Below are 24,257 nucleotides of genomic sequence, written 5' to 3' on the forward strand. Positions count from 1 at the left end.
TCCTGAAATGGTGTCAAACAGTAGCCGTTATGGAGTATATTTGCATCCTCCCTCTTCAAATGTAACTATATTTGAGCATATATTTTACACTTTTGACAATGTTCAGTGAAAATATAATTGTTAAACTTACACTTCTCTGTTAGGATTAGAGTTTTTTATGGTACAACTCACAGGGTGGTACAGTGGTCTGTTGGATAGCGCTGTGGCTTCACAGCAAGAAGGTTGCAGGTTCAAACCCTGGTTGCCCTGGCCTGTTTGCGTGGGTTCTCTCCGGGTGCTCTCGCTTAGAAAGCTCTCCTTGCTTTGTCCCTCAAATCTTTCACAGCCATGTTGAGGTTTCCTGTGTATGTAATGTTGAGGCCAAGGTAAGTGTAGTTTTTTTGTATGTTGCAATTTAGTGGTGCCTAATTGGAAATTGTGTGTAACCTGATTTCTGTATTGTTTCTGAAAGATCATTATCTTAGTCTTTGCTTTGTTTGCTGTCAGGGCCCATGTCTGACAGGATCTCTGCAGGAGGTTAAGGTGCTGCTGCAAACCTTCTTTAGTAGGTGAAAGCAACACTAAGTCATCTGCATACAGCAGACCTCTGACCCCCCCCCCCCCCCCCCCACCTGTTCCTGTTGGTAACCCAGCTTCTTACAAATTCTATTACTAAAACCTCTCTAGATGGTATTCTTATAGCAGGCATAGAGATTGTGATAAACCAACTGGCGGACAATACTACACTTTTTCTCAGAGATGATACACAGATTTATGCTTCACTTAAAGTAATAGAGCCATTTTCCAAAGCATCTGGTCTATTTCTGAACATTAAGAAACGTAAACTCATGGCTGTTAAAAAAACTTCTACAGAGGCCTAGTTAACTCTAACCCTATTATTAAAAAGACTCAAACAAAACTAAATCAGTGGTTACAGCGGGATTTATCACTTAAGAGTCCTTATTAAGGCCTTATTAAGGCTGAAGTAATATCTAGGCTGACTTATGCTGCTCTGTCCCTGTATCTTGATGACAAAGTGTGCTGGAAAATAGACCAAATGCTGTTTAATTTTTTGTGGAAAAAACGTATTTATTATATTAGGAGGAGTGTTATTATGAATACCTATGAGTATGGTGGGCTAAACTTTCTGGACTTTTCTACGTTAAATAAGACCTATAAGATTAATTGGATTAAATAATTTGTAAAGAATACGGACTCGATGTGGAACTTGATTCCCAATCATGTATTCTCTATGTTTGGTGGCCTTAACTTTATGTTGGTTTGTAATTATGATATTGACAAAGTACCTGTTAAGCTCGCTGCTTTTCACCGGCAGGCCTTTTTGTCATGGGCCTTAATTTACAAACACAATTTCTCTCCACACAGATATTATATCTGGAATAATCGTGACATTCTGTATAAAAACAAGTCCCTCTTCTTGGGATATTGGTTCAGGAATATAATTTTACTGGTAAGTCAGCTTGTAAATGAGGAGGGTTTTCTTCTTACTTCTTACCTTCAGGTTGTATCTGCATTTGATCCTGGTGACTATCCAGTAGGTAAAGTCTGCTTCTCTTCCCATCCACCTAACAACAGAGCTATTTGTGCCTTGTTCCAACAAGAAATAGTTTCTATTCCATATGTCATGTATTATTGGAATAAGTTTGTCAATGATCTGTGCTGGAGAAACATTTGGATGTTGCCCCATAAATATTTACTTATTTACAAGGTTATGGAAGTATCCTTTAAGATCATTCATTGTGTGTACCCCACTAAGTATTACATGAAGAGGTTTAAAAATGACATCAATCCTAAATGTACTTTCTGTGAGACTCATATAGAAACGATATTACATCTGTTCTGGCACTGTACTTTTGTAAAACAATTTTGGCAGGATGTATGTACTTTTATTAATGATTATATTTATCCAGGTTTCAGCTTGTTCTGGAAAAATTTTCTTTTTGGGGTTTTCAGTAATGAAAAGCAGCACTGTGACCATTATTTTAAATAATAAATTTAGTTTTGTTTCTGTCAAATTTCATATACATAAATGCAAATTTATAGGGGAAAAAAACTATTTATGGTCTTTAAGAAGGAAATTGAACTTTATTTATATGTGTTGTAAGTATCCTTGTATGTTGTATTGTTAATACTTTTGTACTAATAAAGGCATGGGGGGGGGGGGGGTCTACGGCATCCACCCGGCGCCAGGCGGCGCTGCATCCACCAGGATCCATCAGGGATCCCTACGCAGTGCGGGCAGTACCCGGCGCGAGGTTTTCGGTAAACTCCGACTTGAACCCGTACAATAGCGAAAGAGGCCGAGCTGCAGCGGAGCTGTCCGGAACATCCGGCTGCAGCTCCTCAACATAAACAGCAATGGCGGAGGCAGCAGTAGCGTCTACGGCGGCTTCAGCAGTAACAGGAGGTTGGACCAAACACGTAACCTGCAGGTAAGACAAGACACATGACTATTAAAATATCGAAGAAGATTATATCGTCTATTGTTTCACACCAAAATAGTGGCGATGCGTTGGCTGGCGAGCGACTGACAGAAGCGTTTTCTGAGGCTCGGCTCAGCTCCTGGCTAGCTAACTGTTCCTAGACTGCTGTGTTGTTGTGTTCGCTGTGTTGTTGTTCGCTGTGTTGTGGTCACATCGCAGACTGGTGTGCTAGGTTGACGGCCAGTTTGCTAGGTATGTTTTGAACGATGAACTCGGCTACCAGTAATGCCAGACTCTAACGTTAGACTCACATTAACGTTACGCAGAACAGCTTCCATACAATAGAACAACAAAACCCATAATGCCAGTGTTAACTAGAAGGTAACTTAGCTGTTCACAGGCACTCAGCACACGTTCACTTTAAAATGAACCAACGGTTAGAACCAGCGAGCTTTGCTGGTTGGTGAGTGTAACTTGCATTTCTTAGTAGCTAGGTGCCACGTCCAGGTTACATTAGCTGCCGTAACCAGTTCATTTGTTTGTTGTGACCGCGCAATATTAGCCGGATTGCTTTACTAATATGAAAGTGAAAGACGACATCTACACACAGCTGCCTCGATTTTTATTTGTAGCGGGTTGTTCAGCCTTTTAAAGTTAACACAACTCCGTGTTATGAAAATAAACAACTGTTTCCTGTTAAAATTCTAGTTATATGGGTCTATTAACTAAACATTGTTCTTATTTTGTATTTTCAGATATTTCATGCATGGTCTTTGCAAAGAGGGAGACAACTGTCGATATTCTCATGATCTGACCAGCAGCAAACCTGCAGCCATGATTTGCAAGTTCTTTCAGAAGGGAAACTGTGTGTTTGGAGACCGTTGCAGGTAAAGACACAACTAAAATCAAAAGTTCTTTGACACAAAACCCCAAAATGATTCAAATGTGGATGGAATTAAAAAGGCTTGGGTGTTTGTACTCAACTGGCATGCTCAGAGTCAGCTGTGCTCCCAGTTGTCAGTGGAGCAGTATTATAACTTCCTTTCTAAAACCAGTTATACTCTCAGCCAAGTGACAGCACAGCAGCTTTGGTGGGGGTTTCTCAGAAGTGTTGCAGCATGCTGCTCAAGTGGACCTGACACCTGAGACTGCTGCTTCCTAATGTCAACATGTTGTTGGTCTGCGTCTGTGGCAGCTCAATGTTGGTCCAAGGAACTAGAATCACTCATCTGGCATTTCAGCACTGCTCTGCTGGATGAAACTGTGTATTATAAAATGTGGAGAAAATCTGAAGTTCTGTGGAGCCAGTGTAGGTTCAGCATGCCTGCCAGCATACGCTTCCCTCTGCCTGTCTCACCATAGGTCTTTGTTAAGATGGAAAGGACAACACTTCCAGTACATGCATGTGCGCTTGGCTGGTCATTTTGGTAAAATGGGAAGATTCTTTTGAGCAAATTTGTGTTTTGTCAAAAACCTACATGATACACATGGGTCTGGTCTGTGTTTGAACATCAGTGTTTTATCTTAAAGGACCATACCACTGAGCTAACCATCTTGGTTTTGTTTTAATTCATTTTCTGTTTTATGTGAAAAATCAAGTTGAAACATTGTTAACTATGTGTATATTATATCGCTTAGTGTTTTGGAAATAAAGTGATCCAGGTTCAGGTGTGATGAAGGGGTTTCGGAGACTGATGAAGACTTGCACAGTGTGGTTTAATGAGACTCGGCCGAGGAGACGCAGTGCTGGCATACAGTTTGTGAACACATGCAATGCCAACACAAAAAATCTGAAGAATTCTTCCTGTCTGGGGATATTTATCCTTCGTAGATCTTCAGAGATTTGCTAAGTGTCCAAATAATGTTGTTGTTCACCCCTCTAGACGTGTGAAGGTTCTTTTGGTTATTTGTTCAAATCAAGACACTCTGCTTTCCCAAGTTAACCTTTGGTAAGCACACTTGTGTGTCATTTGAGCCACACTTTCTACATAGAGCCACTCAGTCTTCTGTAACGAAAAAAAATAAAGATAACCCCGACCTTGGGTTACCTAACAAATGGATAGCAGTGCATCATTATCAAGACAGCTGCGTCAGTCAGTCGACCAAGCAGGCAGAGAGAGAACCTGACCTGCTGAGTCCCTGGCTGTCACCTTTGGATTACTTTTGCCCAGCAATGGACCCCATCATTCCCTGAGGAGAACTGTGTCATAGTATCCATATATTCCTTCACAATTAGCTGCACAATTTGGCCATGAGATTTGCCTCTTGCGTTCAGTTGTACATTAAAAATATGTTTTAAATCGATACATACGGTTAATAACAAAGATGTCCTTACAGTTTTTATCATAGCTTCAGGTTGTCAAAGGACACTCATTTTCATGAAGCATCCCCATCCATGATGGTCCAGAGTACATTTCTAAACGCATCTTTTGTATCTTAATTAGATCTGTCCAACAACTTTCCTCTCCATGCACGCTGATATCAGTGTCAACCAGTGGCTTTCTAAAAAAAGGAGAACACTGCAGCATGCCTATGGTCAGTCATATTTATTTGAAGTAAATGGGCTTAAACATGCATCGGTACGGTCCTCTTCAGAGGCGGATTAGGCTCCCAGTTTGTTGTCAAGCTTGAGAGTACCCAGACAGCAGCAGCCAAATGCAGACGGTGTCTGCTCCGTGTCTGGCTTCAGGAGCATCCCCATAGTTACAGAGGCACTCAAGACCACCCCAACAGCAGCAGGGGCACAGCAGTTACTCGCATACTTGATAATTTTTCTTGAATAGTCAGCCTATTGCCTTTAGGAAGCCTTTGTTTGAGTCTAAATAGCAGCGAGTTGTTGTTGTTGCTTTGTGTTTAGTCACATTCCTCCATCCTTGGTAAGGAGCTGCAGTAAGGAGGGTTATGTGTCCCAGGGGCCTGTGCACCCTGTAGTCTGGAGAAAGGCTCTCGCTGTGGGGGTTTATTATGTTTGAATTCCCTGGGCCCTGTCTATTGTGATGAGCTCTGTCCTCGCTCTTTCGCTCTGCCTCTGTGTCTCTCTCCCTCCCTCTCTCTCTTTTGCAGCCCCCAGGGCCAGACGGAGTGCACTGCAGCCTGCATGGCAATTGCATAATGCTCTGTTCCCTCCTGCTCTCATTCCTCATTCTCTGCACCCCCCCATGTGCTGTTGATTCACTCTGCTGCAGCTCCCCCTCTCATTTATTTATGCATAGCTCCAGCACAAGTGTCTTCTGATGGAGCTGATGGAGGAGGCTGGAGGAGATATAGGCCAGGTCTTCCTTTTGTAAGGCTGTGTGCACAGGCTGTCATGGCCTGATAGTCATGCGTTTTCTATACAGAGGCCACTCTAACAGACCGATCCATGTGGACAGCTGAGGATCTATTATCAGGGCTGCAGTGTTAATCATGTGATTATTATTGTGATTTTGAATACCTCTAAGCAATCTCATTCTTATAACAAGGGTTCTACTGTACATGTATTGGGAAGAGATTAGTTACATTTAAGCACTGCTCAGTTCTACTGTGTTGGATCAACAAATGTGATAAGTATAACAAATGCCACATGACAAACTTCATAAACAAAGTAGTCATAAACAACTACCGTGTGTGCTGAAAAAAGAAGAGTACTCTAAATTTCTTCTCCCCTCAATAGCAGACCTTTTTTGGAACAGACTTGATTTTATTCATAAACTTTTCCCCAACAAATGAAACTGAGTCACAGGTAAGCTGCAACTAATGATGATTTTAGTACTTGAACTTCTATAGATTATTTCATCGATGCATTGTTTAAGCGTCATTAATAATAAGTTGTCAGGTGGTGCGACCAGCTAAAATATTGATTTAAACTGATAAATAATAGGTTAAAGCGAACATGTGGTTCACAACAATGATGATCATGGATACTGTATTGAAAACGTTTTTTTTGTAGAATTTTTTTTCCTCCATCAATAAATGTAAAATTGGATGCTGAAGATACTAAATAGCTGGCCTCTACAATGCAATAATCTTAGATAATTTGACAATTTAACAATTTGCTAAGCCTATAGATGCTCTCGGGAATGCTTGCCAAAGCTATAACTTAGAATGAATAGTAGGGAAAAAATATTTTACATATATTTTTTTCTTTCAAATACAAAAAAGGTGTTTTAGTCAATAGTCTCTATTGAAGTAAAAGTAATGAACTGATTAAAAACAGGATACATGATATCTCATTCAGTAAAACAACTGGAATAGGCTAAAGTCCTGTGGATACACTGTATTAGATTTTAATTGAACAACAATGTTTTTAATGTTCTCTCACTGTGCTTTCCACTGTTGCCTCACTATTTGCTATTCTGTTCTGGACCACTGGCTAATTGGGAGTTTCACAGTTTTCCCTCTATCTTCCTCCTCAGATAACTATAAATAGGGATCTTCAGATCCGAGTCATTTAATATTTAGTATCTGCCAATTCCGAGTCCCGATCCGATACTTGTATTTTACTAGATAATACAGTTGCACAGTCGACACTTCAGGATGGTTATGTTTAATTAAATTTCTCTATCCTTAAAAGTATCCTAGTGTGTTGCTTCGTGGCAGCTTTCGATTGAGTTACCTTTTACCTTTTTAGTATTCATTTTTTAGGTGCCTTATTAAATTGGTAGTATTGAACGCAGCAGTAGCGTCTACGGCGGCTTCAGCAGTAACAGGAGGTTGGACCAAACACGTAACCTGCAGGTAAGACAAGACACATGACTATTAAAATATCGAAGAAGATTATATCGTCTATTGTTTCACACCAAAATAGTGGCGATGCGTTGGCTGGCGAGCGACTGACAGAAGCGTTTTCTGAGGCTCGGCTCAGCTCCTGGCTAGCTAGCTGTTCCTAGACTGCTGTGTTGTTGTGTTCGCTGTGTTGTGGTCACATCGCAGACTGGTGTGCTAGGTTGACGGCCAGTTTGCTAGGTATGTTTGAACGATGAACTCGGCTACCAGTAATGCCAGACTCTAACGTTAGACTCACATTAACGTTACGCAGAACAGCTTCCATACAATAGAACAACAAAACCCATAATGCCAGTGTTAACTAGAAGGTAACTTAGCTGTTCACAGGCACTCAGCACACGTTCACTTTAAAATGAACCAACGGTTAGAACCAGCGAGCTTTGCTGGTTGGTGAGTGTAACTTGCATTTCTTAGTAGCTAGGTGCCACGTCCAGGTTACATTAGCTGCCGTAACCAGTTCATTTGTTGTTGTGACCGCGCAATATTAGCCGGATTGCTTTACTAATATGAAAGTGAAAGACGACATCTACACACAGCTGCCTCGATTTTTATTTGTAGCGGGTTGTTCAGCCTTTTAAAGTTAACACAACTCCGTGTTATGAAAATAAACAACTGTTTCCTGTTAAAATTCTAGTTATATGGGTCTATTAACTAAACATTGTTCTTATTTTGTATTTTCAGATATTTCATGCATGGTCTCTTCAGGATGGTTATGTTTAATTAAATTTCTCTATCCTTAAAAGTATCCTAGTGTGTTGCTTCGTGGCAGCTTTCGATTGAGTTACCTTTTACCTTTTTAGTATTCATTTTTTAGGTGCCTTATTAAATTGGTAGTATTGAACGCAGCTCTTCTGAAGCTAGTAAACACAACCTATTCCCATGAAAGAGAGTGTAAAACATTATTAATTTAAAACAACTTTTTTAATTTTAATTTTCAATCCAAACATTAGTCACTTTAGAATAACTTTCGTTGCAGTTGCGCCACCTGACATACTTTACAACTTATTTCAAATGAAACGGGCTTATAGTATGAAACTTGTATTGACATGTTTGCTTTTGTTAGCAAGTTTATACATATATTGTTTGGATTAAATAAAAGGTTTTATGATAAATTAATAATTTATCATAAAGTATTACATTGGTTGTACTGCCTGACATGGAAAGTGAACCAGGTATATTTGTCATTTTTATCATCAGGGATTTACAAACCTTTTCACTCAGACATAAAGGCTACTTGCGGTCCTCTGGATGATGCAATAACCTGTTACATTGACAAAAACATGCAAATTGCTGGACAGAAGTTTTTCAATTATCTCAGCAACTTTAAAACTATTGGAAATTGTAAAATTTGGCTTATTTGAAAGGTTTTAAACATCATGCCACAGTATTTTATTTTGAATTTAAAATGCTTAAAACACAATTTAAAATCTTTTCTTAATCTGTTTATTTGCACAGACGGTTGCACCGCCTGACATTTTGGGAGTTTTAGATGCCAAAACGTGAAAAATTAATCACACAAAATGGGTTTTGTAGAATAAATTTATATATGTTGTGAATTGATTAAAAATAATAAAAGAAAAGAATTCACTCGGACACAAAAATATGCATGTCATGTCATTGACCCAGGTGCCTTTTGAAGGGGAGTAAAGGATGGAAAATTCTGTATGCTCAGTTATTAACGTGGATTTGCTCAGAGATAGGGTTGGGCGATTATACTGTGAGACAACATACATTTGTCCACCATCTGAGATTTACCAGAGCCGTTACCAGTGTCAATGTTGCGTTTGCATTATAGAGATGTTTGCCACATTAGTAAGTTAGCTAAAAAGCTAAAGCCACATTATACCCATAACACTGCCCTAATACTCTCGACAAACTCCGATGCTAAAATAGGAGACTTTTCGAGTGGCCTTTTATTTTGGCCAACCTAAGGCCCCATCCACACTACTACGTTTTAGTTTACAAACGGAAAATTAAAATGAATACGATCTCCGTCCACACCAGCGTTTCCACTGCATTTTGGAGTTGATCTCCGTCTACATTAAAACGACTAAAAACGCACAGCTAGGACCCGTTCAGGTGCACTGGGCAAGCGTGTGCCAGTGTAAACATGAAGCAGATGGTCTATGCGTCATCGTCTCTTAAGTCCTCCGTTTTGGCCCGTCTTCGCTAAAACGCCCTCCGGAGTTTTGAAACGCAAAACGGGGTCGGCAGCGCTTCAAAACGTCTCCGTTTTAGGTCTTCGTTTTCATCGTTGTAGTCTGGACGGGAGGTGCAAACGTAGCAAAAGGTCTCTGTTTTAATTCGAAAACGCAGTAGTGTGGATGGGGACTAAGGCACACCTGTGCAATCCCCATGCTGTCTGATCAGCATCTTGATATGCCACACCTGTGAGGTGGATGGATTATCTCTGCAAAGGAGAAGTGCTCACTAACACAGTGACAGATTTCAGAACAATATTTGAGAGAAATAGGCCTTTTGTATAGATAGAGAAAGTCTTAGATCTTTGAGTTCAGCTCATGATGAATGGGGGCAAAAACAAAAATGTTGCGTTTATAATTTTGTAAAGTGTATTTAGAGTCTCTGATACTGGATGTAATTTTGTTCTGTCTGGCTGTCTTTTTGTTTCTATCTGCTGTACTCGGGTCTCTCTTGATCTCAGTGAGTTACCTGATTAACAGCAGGTGGTGTATATAAATGAGGGGATATCTTGTGCAGGAATGGTGTTCCTATTTTTTAAGTGTCAGTAGTTAAATATCATCCTATTGTAATCTCTGACCATGCTCCGCTTTCTTTGAATATTCAGCTTTCCCCTCAACATCGTGGAGGTTTGATACTTTTTTTCTTTTTTCAGACCACGAATTTAATACATTTATTGCAGCTTCAGTTGACGATTTTATTGAAATCAATCAGACTTGGATTGAACCTATTTCCTGTTCTCTGCTGTGGGAATCACTAAAAGCGTACGGGGCCAAATAATCTCCTACTCTGCACATTTAAACAAAACGCACACAACCAAACTTCAAGAGCTATCGATTAAGATTGACAAAATGGATAATAGACAACTGGCCACCGACCCCTCTTACGCTTTACTTAAAGATCGTGTTGAATTACGGTCTGAATTTGACCTCATTACAACTACTGATGCAGAGCACCTTCTTCTACGTTTGCGTTCTGCATATTATGAACATGGTGATAAGGTGAGCAGACTCTTGGCCCACCAACTACATCGCCAGGCATCCTTGCGCATGATCCCTCAAATAAAAGATTCGTCTGGCATACTTCATACAGACCCTAATACCATTAACTCAGTCTTTCGCTCATTCTATTCCTCCCTGTATACGTCTGAATTTCCATCTGGGACTCCTGACATGAATGCTTTCTTAAGCAGTCTCAACTTCCCTACCATTAACCCAGATGTTGCTAAAGATCTTGATTCATCTTTGACCTTTAGAGGAAATCAACCTAGCCATAAATAGCATGCAAAACAATAAAGCATCTGGCCCTGATGGATTCCCAGTAGAATTTTTTTTTTTTTAAAGATTTAAATCTAAATAGTCGCCTTTTATTGCATTCTGTATATAAGGAATTTCTGCAGGATGGCTCTCTTCCTCGCACTTTACGACAAGCCTTCTAGAACTCTGCTTTTAAAAAAAAGACAAAAAGGCTTTGGCTTGTCGCTTGGAAAGAATTCTTCCTATCATGGTTTCAGAAGAACAAACTGGATTTATAAAGGGGCGTCTGCTATTTTACAATGTCCTCACCCTTATAAACATTATCTATTCCAAACACTCCACCATAATCCCTGAAGTGGTGATCTCAGTTGACGCTGAAAAAGCGTTCGACAGGGTTGAATGGGACTTCCTGCTTGCTGTATTACATAAATTTGGATTGGGTGATGCATTTATTTCATGGATACGCCTTCTTTACACATCCCAGCTAGTATCTCCACCAATGGTATTCAGTCAATTTATTTTACTTTATCCCGTGGCACTCGACAGGGTTGTCCCTTGTCTCATTTACTTTTTGCGTTAGCTATAGAGCCCTTATCAGTTTATCTGAGGTCCTCCTCCTCTTTCACTGGGATATCACGTTTGGGAATGGAATTTAAACTATCTCTTTATGTGGATGATTTATTACTGTATGTTTCCAGCCCAAGTCTCTAACCAGGACTCTAACTTCACTCTTCTCTGCCAACTTCTCCCCATTAATGTCCAAAATCAAATCTGACCTTCATAGATGGAGATGTTTACCTCTATCGCATATAGGCAGAATTAACACAGTTAAAATGAATATCCTGCCTAAGTTCCTCTTTTTATTCCAATGTCTCCCTCTATTCTTATCAAAACGTTTTTTTAAGATAATTGATCGAGACATTTCTAGCTTTTTGTGGTGCGGCATGGCCCCCAGAATAAGTAAGCCAATGCTTCAGAGATGTAAACTCAGTGCCGGCCTATCTCTCCCAAACTTCCAGTTTATTACTGGGCATCACACATTCATAAAATCTTATTAGGGCCCGAGCACGAACCGCTCAATTTTGGGGGCCTAAACATACCCGAAAACTCACCAAACTTTGCACACATGTCAGAAGTGGTGAAAAATGTTGTATTTTATGGGTTTCGCGCATGGGCGTGGCAAAATGACTCGCTAGCGCCACCTAGAAAAAAAGAATTTTGAATTTTACAGCCATTTTTGGATGTTTTACACACTCCGTACTTTAACGAACTCCTCCTAGGCGTTTAGTCGGATCGACCTCAAATTTCTGCTGTGCCTTCTAAAGGCATTGACGATGAAAAGTTGTGCTATGTGTGAGTTTTCGTCAATGGGCGTGTCTGTGGCGTCAAAGATCAACTCTTCGCCTTGACACAGGAAGTTGTTGTAACTTCAGTGTACATGCTCACATCTGAACCAAACTTTACGTGCTTGATAACTCTCCCACCCCGAAGACATCTACACGCCAATACCGATTTTATATTCATAGCGCCAAGTGCTATGTAGCTCCACTAAGGGGACACAGGAAGTGAGGTATAAACTCTAAAAATCTGGTACCAGTTTAGGAAGACTTTTAATTTTGATTCCGCGTCTGCTTTAGCTCCTTTACTGAAAAATCACTAATTTCAACCTGCACTATGTGATCCCACATTCTCTATCTGGCACGACAAAGGTCTCAAAACTTTCAAAGATCTCTATAGGAATGGTACTTTTCGTAGCTTTGCAGACCTGTCGAGTGAATTTCAGCTTCCACCGTCCCATCTCTTTCGCTATTTCAAAGTTAGACACTGCGGAAAATCATTGTTTCCTACATTTCCCTCCGCACCCCATTCATTTCTCCAAAGCACGTCTGTCACGGATCTATCCCACTGTCACTGATAGTGTGATAAATGTCATGGCTCTCCCTGCAACCTAACCCACATGTTCTTTTTCTGCCCATTATTGTTTTCCTTCTGGCAGAACTATTTTGATAGCATCTCAAAAATACTGCCCCATATTGCCATATTTGGTTATCTGGAGGGTTATAACAGGTACAACTCAAACCAATTAGATATCTTGTGGAAATCCACAAAGCTTCCCTCCAGCACTCAGTGGCTCAGTGATGTTTTTTAAAATTGGAAAAGATTAGGTACTCTCTGGGTACTAACTGATAAGTTTTACAGTAAGTGGCAGCCTTTCTTAACCTTCTTCAAATGTTTGCCTTTTGTATTGACTGAGGGAGCCCCCTAAAAATTTATTGAGTTTGTACGAATGTATGATTGTGTTCTAATCTGTACACAAAACAAGAATGGCCCCCATTTTGTTGACTTATTGAGACATATACGTAACAATGTTTAAAACATTTTTCATCTTTCTTTTATTACTGGGGTTCTCATTGTACTGAAGTGTTTTTTCCTCCAATGTGCCAATCTTTCAATATTTGGGGGGGGGGGGGGGGTGGTGTTCCTCCCTCCAGTATGAACAAAATGACTTGGCAAGGAGCCCTGAAGCTGTTCTGGAGGCTCGTGTTGACCTGACTTGATGCTTGATGTTGCTTGTTGCTTGTTACTTTCATTTCAGCCATCTGTTGCACATAGCCTACTTGTAATACAATATGAGTAACATACTATGAAAGTAAACAAAACTTTGTCTTACACCACTGGCGGGTCGGAAAGGAGAACGAGACCTGGGCCATGAAACCATTCTGTGTCTGAAATGTCAGTGTCTGAACTAGGTTGACGACTGGGTGCTCTTCGTCTTTGCCCAAGTCCTCTGTTTATCTGCCTACCCCTGGCATGTGTGCTATATCGATGAGAAATTTCAGTGTCTGCTCTGTCGTCTCCTTCACCTCTGTGATTGTCCTGTCTGTGTCACTGCCACCAACATGGCAATCCTGTTTTGACCCACCAGACTCGTCTGCTACTCCATTCAGAACTCTGATCAAAAAATTGTCTGAATCCATTTACAACTCCAAGGCTTGCGCAGATGCATACGGCGCCGGCATTTCGGATCTTCGGAAAGTTATTGTGTGTAATTATCCTATCCTAAATAACTACTCTAACTGCTGCACTGACTCCCTCCAATCCTCCATAAACCGGGTGCTTGTTCGTATTGGCCATAATGACACGGCTCGTTGGGAATCTGAACGGACAAAAAAGGATTTTAATGAACTTTTTAGCCTTTTAAAAAGCTGTCTTGGCAAGTCTTTGTTTAGTCTTTTTTATTTTATTTTTTTTTTTATTGTTATCAGTGGTCCCTTACCAATGCTGTCCCATGACTCCGAGCGCATAAGCAGACTTCTTAGCATCAACACCTGACTCCAGTCCACCTGCAATGCTCACAACACACCGTTTTCTTTTTATAGGACCGATGAAGTGCACCCAAACAGACTAGGTAGCTTGTCTTTTAGCAGCCAACTTACAACATGCTATCGCATGACTACACCACACATCCCTAAACACATTCCCTAAAGTCTTCTCCGCCCACCTTGGAAGTTTCCTGTTCAATTACCCTCACCTTGTGACCTCACATATCACTACTTCTTCCTCCACACAAATGCTCTGCTTGCCTATTTTTATACCACTTCACAACAACAAACTGCATCTCCTCACTGTGGTCTCAACGTATTTCCTTACCATGTCATCGCAACAGTTCACACGTAAATCTCTTCGATCTCCATCCTCCCAACAAATCCCAAAACATCATCACCTGAAAATGGGGGGGCCACTGTTTACAGAAAGGACATTAAAATAACCATTATCTCCACCCCAGCTGTTCTGTCATTTAAACATCTCGCCTTCAAACTATCTGCTTCCACTCCCCTTATCACTGCCATTATCTACCTAACTGTATCTAACAACCAGTTCAAACCATTTTAAATCTGGATTCTGCTTACAAGAGGTGGCTTTGACTCAGGAGGTAGAGCGGGTTGCCCGTTAATCGTTAGAAATCGGTTCAATTCCCGGCTCCTCCAGGCTGCACATATTGGGCAAGATACTGAACCCCGAATTGCCTCTGGTGGCTGTTCCGCCAGTGAGTGAGCGAGCGAGTGAGTGAATGAATGTGTGTGAATGTTAGTTTCTGTTTGAGCACCTAGGCTCAGTGTATGACTGTGTGTGCATGCAATTTAGTGTAAAAGCGCTTTTGAGTGGTCAAAGACTAGAAAGGCGCGCTATACAAATATGGAGCATTTACAACACAGCACTGACATAGCCCTTCTCAAAGTCACCAATGACCACCTCCTCTCATCTGTCCACCTTAACATTCTCATCATGCTCGACCTCAGTGCAGCCTTCGACACCATTAACCATTACGTTCTTCTTTCCTGACTGGAAACCTACCCAAACATCACAAGTACCGCACTCTCCTGGCTCCAGTCTTATCTCACCAAGAGACAACAGTTCATCAGCATCAACAACTGCACCTCTTCCACCGCTCCTTTGTCACAAGGCACCCCCTAAGGGTCGGTGTTTGGTCCCCTCCTGTTCATCATGTACATCCAGCCACTCTGAAATATCATACGTCAATATGGTCTCCACTTCCACTGCTACGCCGATGACGTCCAGATCTACATTTCCACCAAATCCATCCCTACACTTACCTCTACCACTCTGACCAATTGCCTCACCGACAAACCTGGATGCAAACCAGCTTCCAATTCACTTACAATAAATCTGACATTTTCATCATCGACCCCAAATTACTCACAAAAAACACCAACAACTTCAGTCTCCCCATCAAAAACTCCACCTCATCTCTAGCCCCACAGATCAACAACCTCTGAGTCATCTTTGACAGCTACCTCACCTTTGAACACCACATCAACCGCATCACCATGACTGCCTTCTTTCACCACAAAAACATCCTGATGTAACCATCCTGGCCCTCTGCACTTTCTCAGGTTTGAACACTGCAAACCGGCAAAGAACGAGGAGCTGCCAGCCCCCCAGACGCTGCCGCTGCCCTCTGTCTCGCTGCCTGTCCCATCAGACCCAGAACCCAGTGGGCCAACACCTGGTCCAGGGGCACAAGACTGGGTCAACGCTGCTGAGTTTGTTCCAGGACAGCCGTACTGTGGACGAGGTGAGTGACCAGCATTCACGGAAACTTAACCATGAGTTCACACTTTTAACAACTTTTTTTTTTTGGGATTGTCTTTCATAATTTAACATTTGATGTTGAACCTGGCACAAGATAATTTGATCATTAAATGGAAATAAGGGGTGGTGCCAGCACATAGACTCATACCTGATCCTCTTTCTGAACGGGGTGTGTGCGCGTGTTTCTGAACGGGTGTGCGCGTGTTTCTCAAGGTAGCTGAGTTTTCCAGGATGCTCAGCTCAGTTGGAAACGTAGTGATGAACGGCTTGCCACGCTGGCATCATTTAAAAAAAATTTTTTTTTTTTTTGTCTGTAACCCTTTTGGGGTCTGGGTACTTTATTTGAGATTCAAACATCCTGTGTCCATCTGACTGGGTCCATTTAGGCGTGTGAACACTTTTATTCAAACTCCAATGCCGGCCAGACAACTGGACCAAGACCACCTGAAAAGAACTCAGTTTGCCTTCCATTCACTCGGTCAGTGTGAACCCAAATACTGCAACTAAAAGCCGTCACTTTTCTTTGGTCTGAACTAAGCCAACTGAAAAACCGACGTGAATGTTTCCCAAATGACAGATTTATTTTTTTTATGTGAAGATGAAACCTGCTGTTTACATTCTCCTCCGACACAAATTTAAAACATGCACTGCAGAATGTTCTGGGTGTGTACGTGTAGCCTATGCATGTAAATATGTGTAGTATATTGATTTATTTTATATGTTACCGTATTTGATATGCATTTTAATTATCTGTTAATATCTGTAGCATGACAAACTTTCTTTTCGTTATACACCCTTGTGTTGCAGCTGAGCCAGTGAAGGTGGAGAGCTCCGTCCCTCTCATCGAGGAGTTTGACAGTGACGCAGCAGTGGATAACAAAGAGCTGAGGAAGCAGCTCTGTCCGTATGCTGCTGTTGGAGAGTGCCGCTACGGAATCAACTGCGCCTATCTCCACGGCGACGTTTGTGACATGTGTGGCCTCCAGGTGCTCCACCCCACTGACAACAACCAGCGCTCCGATCACATAAAGGTAACCGTTACAGAAAGAACCTGCTGGTGGGTCCACATCAACCATGCTGGGGTGTGCAGTCACTATCCCTCTGTCAGACATCTCCTGGAATACTCTGGATTTTCTACAGGTTTACAAAGGAAATCAAGGCAACGTGAACAATGAATGTCTGAGAATATCATAGGAGCTTTTCCACAGAATGCTTTCATACTTATCAGTTGTGTTGTTTTCTATGTGTTCATCCCCCTGGCTTTGGGGATCTGTAGAATATCTATATTTCACTATAAGACCTCTATGGATATCACCATTTTTATGTTTGTTTGGCTGTGTTTGATTAATTGTTTCTTGCTCATATAGTCCACCTTCATTCACAGATTTGTTGTATTTAATTAAGGTTTTGAAGTCCACTGTAAATGCAGATCGTTCAGCTCTTTACTACAGACAGATTGCAGTGTGTTGCTTCAGTTACTAGAGCTTTTTCTTTCAAAAAAATCTTAACAACTGAGACCCAAGGTTAACTTGGCAGAATCCATTTAAACATAACTCATGTAGTCTAATGGTAAGAGATGTTGAGAGTTGACACTTTGTCAGCCATATCAGGTAGGCCTATAGTCCATGAAGTCCAGTTTAAGTAGTCCATCCGTTTGCCAAAACGCTGCACAGCAGTTTAAATTAATTTACTTCTGGAGAGATATCAGGGTAAGTTATTTTTCTTTCATCACAACAACCACATGTTAAACAGTAAATGAATGCCGTTCACATTACAAAGTCATCTACTAGCAATGTGCATTTGCATGTATTTGATTGGCAAGGCCAGTGCGGTGCGTTGCTGAGGATGCTGCACTGCATTACAGCAAAACTTGAGCCAGCTTCAAATGTTGTGCCTACAATGGCCACAGCTGCTTCAGTGCAGTGGTCACATTTAAAATGAATAAGGGAGCTGATGCAGTGCTACTGTAGTCTGAACACAACCTGATAAAACATTACCATCTAGTCTGTAAGAAGTTTATTAGAGCAAGAGCTGTAACATTAGAGATGTAGTGAACACCTTTTGTATTCTCTGCTGTTGGTCGATGATGGTTATCTGAGGAACGGAACCCTGGGGAACTGGAGAGGAGGTTGTGGTGTTGGTTTAACTGTTCCCTCTCCTAGGCATGCATCGAGGCCCATGAAAAAGACATGGAGATTTCCTTTGCCATCCAACGCAGCAAGGACATGATGTGTGGTGTGTGTATGGAAGTGGTGTTTGAGAAAGCCAACCCAAGTGAGCGCCGCTTCGGCATCCTCTCCAACTGCAGCCACTGCTACTGTCTAAAGTGCATCCGCAAGTGGAGGAGTGCCAAGCAGTTTGAGAGCAAAATCATCAAGTGAGTCACTTATACATGGCAAATTAGGATTTGTGAAGTGTCCCCAGTAGATTCTGGGCTCCATCACTCTAAGGCTAAATAGTGTTAAATCTGTATCTTTGGACAAGAGATTGAAACTAAAGACGGGAAAAAGTTGCCATGTCTATGTGACAAACAGTGTAGAAGCCAAATTATATTGCAGTTAAAGCTACCTGACACACAAAACAGAACCGAGACGCTTTAACCAACAAATGTCTGACATGTCTTCTTGATAAACCCATTAAACAAAAATAAATGATCTAAATTGCCATTGATTAATCCTCGGTCAGTAACCTATTCACGATCCACAAATGGACTAATGAGTTCAACACGATTATCTGTAGTGGTTCCACAGTTAGTCCTTGTTATGTCAGCTGTATTGAGTTGGTGATCTGCAGGCTTTAAAATGAAAACCATTTAGTTAGAAATATTCATAGTTCCAGTTCTCTAAACTGTCTGGAAAAGAAATTACAGGGATAGACTTAGTTCTAGCTCGTGTCATCCATGTGTGCCCAAAGACGAAGAGCATCTGCTTGTCTACTTTGAAATACTGTAAGGCATCATATCTAGACACAAGTAAGGTCACTGACGGTGGCTGTATGCAGGATAGGCAAATCGTTAATGAGTGCTAAGATAAGCAGGTTCAGGGTCAGGGTCAGGTCAGCTATGACACCAGAGTACTATATTCAAGGAATCCTTCTCTTTTAATCAGATCACTTTCATGTCCCCTCTATTTTAAAAAGTGAATTTGGACTGTATTTAAATACCAAAGTAGCCTGCAGTTCTTAAGTTCCAGTTTGTATTTTATGGGCTCATCTTAGAATCGGTAAGATTTTGAGTTTGTGAAATTATGGTCAGAATAATTTTTGAAGCCTGTTGTTGTATGTCAGCCTTTTGTTAAAAAATAATAAAAAAACTCAGTTTGAACAGAATGTTTGTACCTGTGGGACAGGGCTCCAGACTAGTTGTTTTTTGACCTCCGTCCCGGAACCGTCCTGAAAAACAATTTGAACCGTCCTGAAGTTAACGTATAGCGTCCCAAAATCAAAATGTTGTTTCTTTACTTTATTATCTTCTATAGTTGTTAGTGACATAATAAATTATTATAAATTGATAAAATAAATAATATTTATTTTGCTTAATTCAAACAAAAAACTTTTCAGTTTTGTTAATCTATCTGTTGGGGCACATTTTTACCTTGATGATAAATTATTTAATTTCAGTTCAGTTAGAAACTCCTGGACTTTGTTTCACCAGCTTTTCTGCTCATGTTAAAAACTTTCTGCACGTTCAGAATCTCCCATATCTGTGTTCTGACATGTCCAGAAGAAAATAGACTAACATCATTATTTAATGAGAATTCTTTTTTTAAAAGTCTACCTGACCTACACTCTGCTGTGCCCCCCTTCAGACTGTACTGAATGAGACCAGTGCGCTGCACTTCATCAGAGGTAGCAACTGAAACCATCACTGCCAATCAAGCAGACATCTCAGCACAAATCCTCATGTTAACTTCTGCAGCTCCGATGAAGTGCAGCTCACAGTCCCAAACAGAGCCAGATTGTGCTTCAGGTTTTAGATGTTTATAATGCAAAACTCTACCGGCGAGTCTGCTGGCAGCGACTCAGCGTGCACAGGTTACTTCACGATCACGCCGTATGCTGAGTTTCATCAGCTGGGTGGAGATGATTCTCGCCGCTAGTCGGCGTTATCAGAATGTTGATTTGTTTTTCACTGCATGACAAGATTGATGTGTGGCGCTAAACGCTAGCCTACACAGTGCGATTGAGAAGTCAACAAGCCGTTTGTCACTGAGAGGACAGATGGACCTTTACCGCGGGAAGAGGTGAGCAGCCGGCCTCCTGTGTGAGTCCGGCGTGACTAGTAACAGTGTGAGAAGACGACCTCCGTTGTAGTCAGCGCTCGGTCGGTTCAGTTTGTCATTTGCTAAGCGTAATAAATAAACACCTAGGTCTACATAATCCCTTTTGTCCTAGAGGTGTCCTACAGAATATTTCTCTTCGTCCCAAACAAATTTTGTATCGTCCCCAGGACGCCGTTAGTCTCTAGCCCTGCTGTGGGAAAACAATTGAGAATCTAATGATAGACGGTATGCTTAAATGATATAGACAGGTTAACTAAAGTTAGGTTACAAGTTGTGTTCTTATTAAAATGTGATGGGCAGGATGTCACATTGGCCCAATCCCAGTGTGACCACACAGCTAATCTTTAACCTGACTACAATGTTCTAGGACCCTTCTCACCAATTGTTTGTTGGTTTTTTGTTTTTTTGCAGGTCTTGCCCAGAGTGTCGAATCACATCCAACTTTGTCATCCCCAGCGAGTACTGGGTGGAAGATAAGGACGACAAGCAGAACTCATCCAGAAACAAGGACGGCATGGGGTACACAGACCGTTCCCTATATTCAGGGACCACAGAGAATACACTCCCATACATTCACTACACAATCTTTAAACAATAACAGTATCACTGCTGCACAGAGACTGATTCTACCAACTGGTCTGTGTCTACTGTTTGAAACAACAAGTCAGAGAAGCAGGGAGCCAGTTCATAGTGTTTTTTTGCAAATTTAGGGGGGTTGTAATGGTGGGAAACTCAGCAGGAAGCAGTAAAATAAACAAAACTAAAACTCTTTAGAAAATGTTGTCTTCATTTAATTAAAGAAAAGCTCAACTGGGAAACATGCATCACTCAAAGATTGATTAGTGATGCTAGAGGTGTGTTTTGGTGTCTGATCACTGAGACAGTCTAATTTGCTGTGCATCCTCTCTGGCTTCCCTTTCTTCTTCTCCAGGAGTAAACCGTGTCGATACTTTGATGAGGGTCGTGGAACGTGTCCTTTCGGCTCAAATTGCTTCTACAAGCATGCCTTTCCTGATGGGCGGCTGGAGGAAGCACAGCCCCAGCGAAGACAGAATGGATCCAACAGCAGGAATCGGGTAACTGTTCACACTGTCTCCTAACATACTGTCATACTATTCACCAATAAGTATTCCTAAAATACATTAATGCGAGCAAGATTGTAATTACATGGATTGGTACCGAAAATCCGAGACCTATGCTCTCGAGGCAGATAAAGACAAAGTGTCTGTGGACACACCTGCAGCAGCCTCGTCAGTGAGCTGCTGTGGAACGATGTCGGTGCTCCCTATTGTGAGTTTTTTGAAGGCGGTGTTAAAAGTTAGTTTGGAGCCCTAAATGTCCTCAAGTCACTATCGTCTTTTTCTGATTTGCTGTCTTAAGTGACAGCAGCTCTAATCTAATACCATCACTGGCTAGCGCTAAAAATAAATTTTAATATTACAGAGAGTAATGGAGCTGAATCACATTCTGAAATGTTCAGCAGAACTCATTTTTCTATTTCTTAATAAAGCTTCCATCTGAAACAACATATTACTGGCTAGATAACATTTGTATTAAATTGTACTCGGCATGGAATTATTCCTGACTTTTTTTGATTTGATACCGGCCATCAGCTGCCCTGCTCTCTAAACGTCACTCAATCACTAGTTTCAGTGCTCATGTCTGCTTTTATAGTCCTTAAAACAGTAACTACATCTCCTTAACTGTAGCTCCCTCTGCTGGATTTCGAAAGTGGAAGGTGTAATAACATGCAGGGAGATCAGAAAAGCACACTTTACAAAATTATAAACGCAACATTTTTGTTTTTGCCCCCATTCATCATGAGCTGAACTCAAAGATCTAAGACTTCCTCTATGTACACAAAAGGCCTATTTCTCTCAAATATTGTTCAGAAATCTGTCACAATCTGTGTCAGTGAGCACTTCTCCTTTGCCGAGATAATCCATCCACCTCACAGGTGTGGCATATCAAGATGCTGACAGATAATAATAATAATAATAATCCTTATTTGTAGAGCACTTTTCAAAAACAAGTTACAAAGTGCTTTAACAAGTGTAAAGAATAATACAAAAAAAAGATAAGAGCATGAAAATTTATATAAATACAATAAAATAAAAGGGATAAAATAGAGTCAAATAAGATCGGGAAAAGCTCTCCTATAAAAGTATGTTTTAAGAAGGACTTAAAAGAGTTCACTGACTCAGCCGACCTGATTTCCTCGGGCAGGCTGTTCCAGAGCCTCGGGGCCCTGACAGCAAACGCTCTGTCCCCTTTAGTTTTCAGTCGAGACTCTGGAACAGACAACAGACCTCTGCCCGAGGATCTCAAGGTACGTGCTGGTGCGTATGGGACTAAAAGGTCAAAATACAACAAGGTGAGAGGCCATGAAGAGCTTTAAAAGTAATCAATAGAATTTTAAAGTCAATTCTAAAACATACTGGGAGCTAGTGTGATGAAGCTAAAATAGGAGTAATGTGGTCATATTTCTTTGTTCTGGTTAAAAGCCTGTCAGCTGAGTTCTGGACAGTCTGGAGTCGATCAATAGATTTTTGGGTTAAACAGGTGAAAAGGCTGTTGCAATAATCCAGGCGTGATGAGATGAAGGCGTGTAAAATGGTCTCGGTGTCCTTAAAAGTTAACATAGATCGAATTTAGCTATATTTCTAGTTGATAAAAACATGATTGAACAAGCTTTGTGGTGTGCTGCTCGAAATTTAAATTACTATCAAACCAAACACCAAGGTTCTTTGCCACAGGCTTAATGTGATTTACTAGGGAACCAGCAGATGGCAGTATTTGATTTGCCATCTGCTGGGACCCTGCATGGGTACTGCACAGGTGTGCCTTAGGCTGGCCACAATAAAAGGTCTTAGGCTGGCCACAATAAAAGGCCACTCCAAAATGTGCGGTTCAGTGTAGAAACACATCTGAGGTGTAATGCAAACAGTAAACCTGCAATAAATACTACCACGCTTAAAAGGTTGTATATTTGTATTAATACAGTCCGATACCTATGTAGAGAGAAGATGTCTTAACTCTGTATTATAATGCAGTCCAGTTCACCTTGAGCACAAACTGTCAGAGAGCTCAATTTTCAGTTGCAGAGTGCCACCGACAGTTAAAATATGTAAAGTTAGAAGTGTTATAGGACAGTTGTGTGGAATTGCATAACAAAATCTGAATGAAAGAGTCCAGTCACTTCTGTAATGCAAAAACACCATAGTTCAGCTATTTATTGCCTTCATTAGCTCGATTTTGTTTTCCACTTTATTTTGTAAGAGCAAGTATTGGGCTGTGTTTATTGTAAACTTTGAGTGTACTGCTCTGACCATTCACACTTTTCTGATAAGTGGGAATAAAAAGCCCATGTGAAAATCGGTACTCATCCTAAGTAGTGTTGGGCCAATAGACGATGTCATCATCAGATGGTTAATGGTTGAGCAGGCATCGTGATTGTAAAAATAAACAAATCCCCCCCCACCTCCAGAACTCGAGGCGAACGCCGCTGTGGGACATCTTTGACGAGCGGGAAAGCACCGACTCCTTTGACAACGAGGACGAGGAGATGGTGACGTTTGAGCTGAGCGAGATGCTCCTCATGCTGCTCGCCGCAGGAACTGACGACGAAGTGACAGATTCAGAGGACGAGTGGGACTTGTTTCACGAGGAGCTGGACGATTTCTATGAGATTTACCTATAGCAGCCCCACCTATTAACCCCCACCCCCACCCCCCATGTATACTAGACACTAGGATGGACTGTCTTGTGTGAGTGATGGACAGTAGCTTTTCCCCACCCCCTGTATTGTGGCAGTGCCTTTAAGCAGGCCATATTAATAAATGAACTTATAAAAGGTTTAAAAAATGTCCAAGTCAGTGCGCTCTGCTAAACATTTTCTAGACATCTATCCTCGTGAGTCTATCTTGTGCGGTTCTTGTTAAAAGGTAAAACGATAAAATGACAAAAAGAACTCGATATAAGATTTAACAGAAATTATAACTTTCTTCAAATATTGCTAATAAATTGTCAAGTTTATTTGTGGGTGTGAGTTTGACTTGTTTGTCATCTACCCAGCTGTTAATACATACTCCTGAGACTCAGAGGATGCACACTTTGCACCGTTTACTGTAATCATGATGGGCATGTTGTAAGATTTAACTTTTCGAAGGCCGGAACTCTCTTCTTTGTTTATTTCTTTTTTTTTTTCTTCATTAAAGCTG

General features: G+C 41.1%; 1 protein-coding gene across 1 annotated transcript; it reads left to right on the forward strand.

Annotated features, from left to right (window-relative positions):
- The first annotated feature begins 2,280 nt into the window (after window positions 1-2,280).
- On the forward strand, window positions 2,281-23,894 carry LOC119896765 (probable E3 ubiquitin-protein ligase makorin-1). Its single transcript, XM_038710178.1, has 8 exons — window positions 2,281-2,432; window positions 3,179-3,310; window positions 15,559-15,740; window positions 16,565-16,788; window positions 17,920-18,134; window positions 20,449-20,556; window positions 20,969-21,113; window positions 23,525-23,894. Exons 1-8 carry the CDS (start codon window positions 2,359-2,361, stop codon window positions 23,735-23,737), a joined length of 1,293 nt encoding a protein of 430 aa, XP_038566106.1. The 5' UTR covers window positions 2,281-2,358; the 3' UTR covers window positions 23,738-23,894.
- The last annotated feature ends 363 nt before the right edge of the window (window positions 23,895-24,257 follow it).

Source organism: Micropterus salmoides, unplaced genomic scaffold (genome assembly GCF_014851395.1).
Source record: "Micropterus salmoides isolate LMB-PRFRI ecotype aquatic unplaced genomic scaffold, ASM1485139v1 Ms_hic_scaffold_103, whole genome shotgun sequence".
Taxonomy (NCBI): Eukaryota; Metazoa; Chordata; class Actinopteri; order Centrarchiformes; family Centrarchidae; genus Micropterus; species Micropterus salmoides.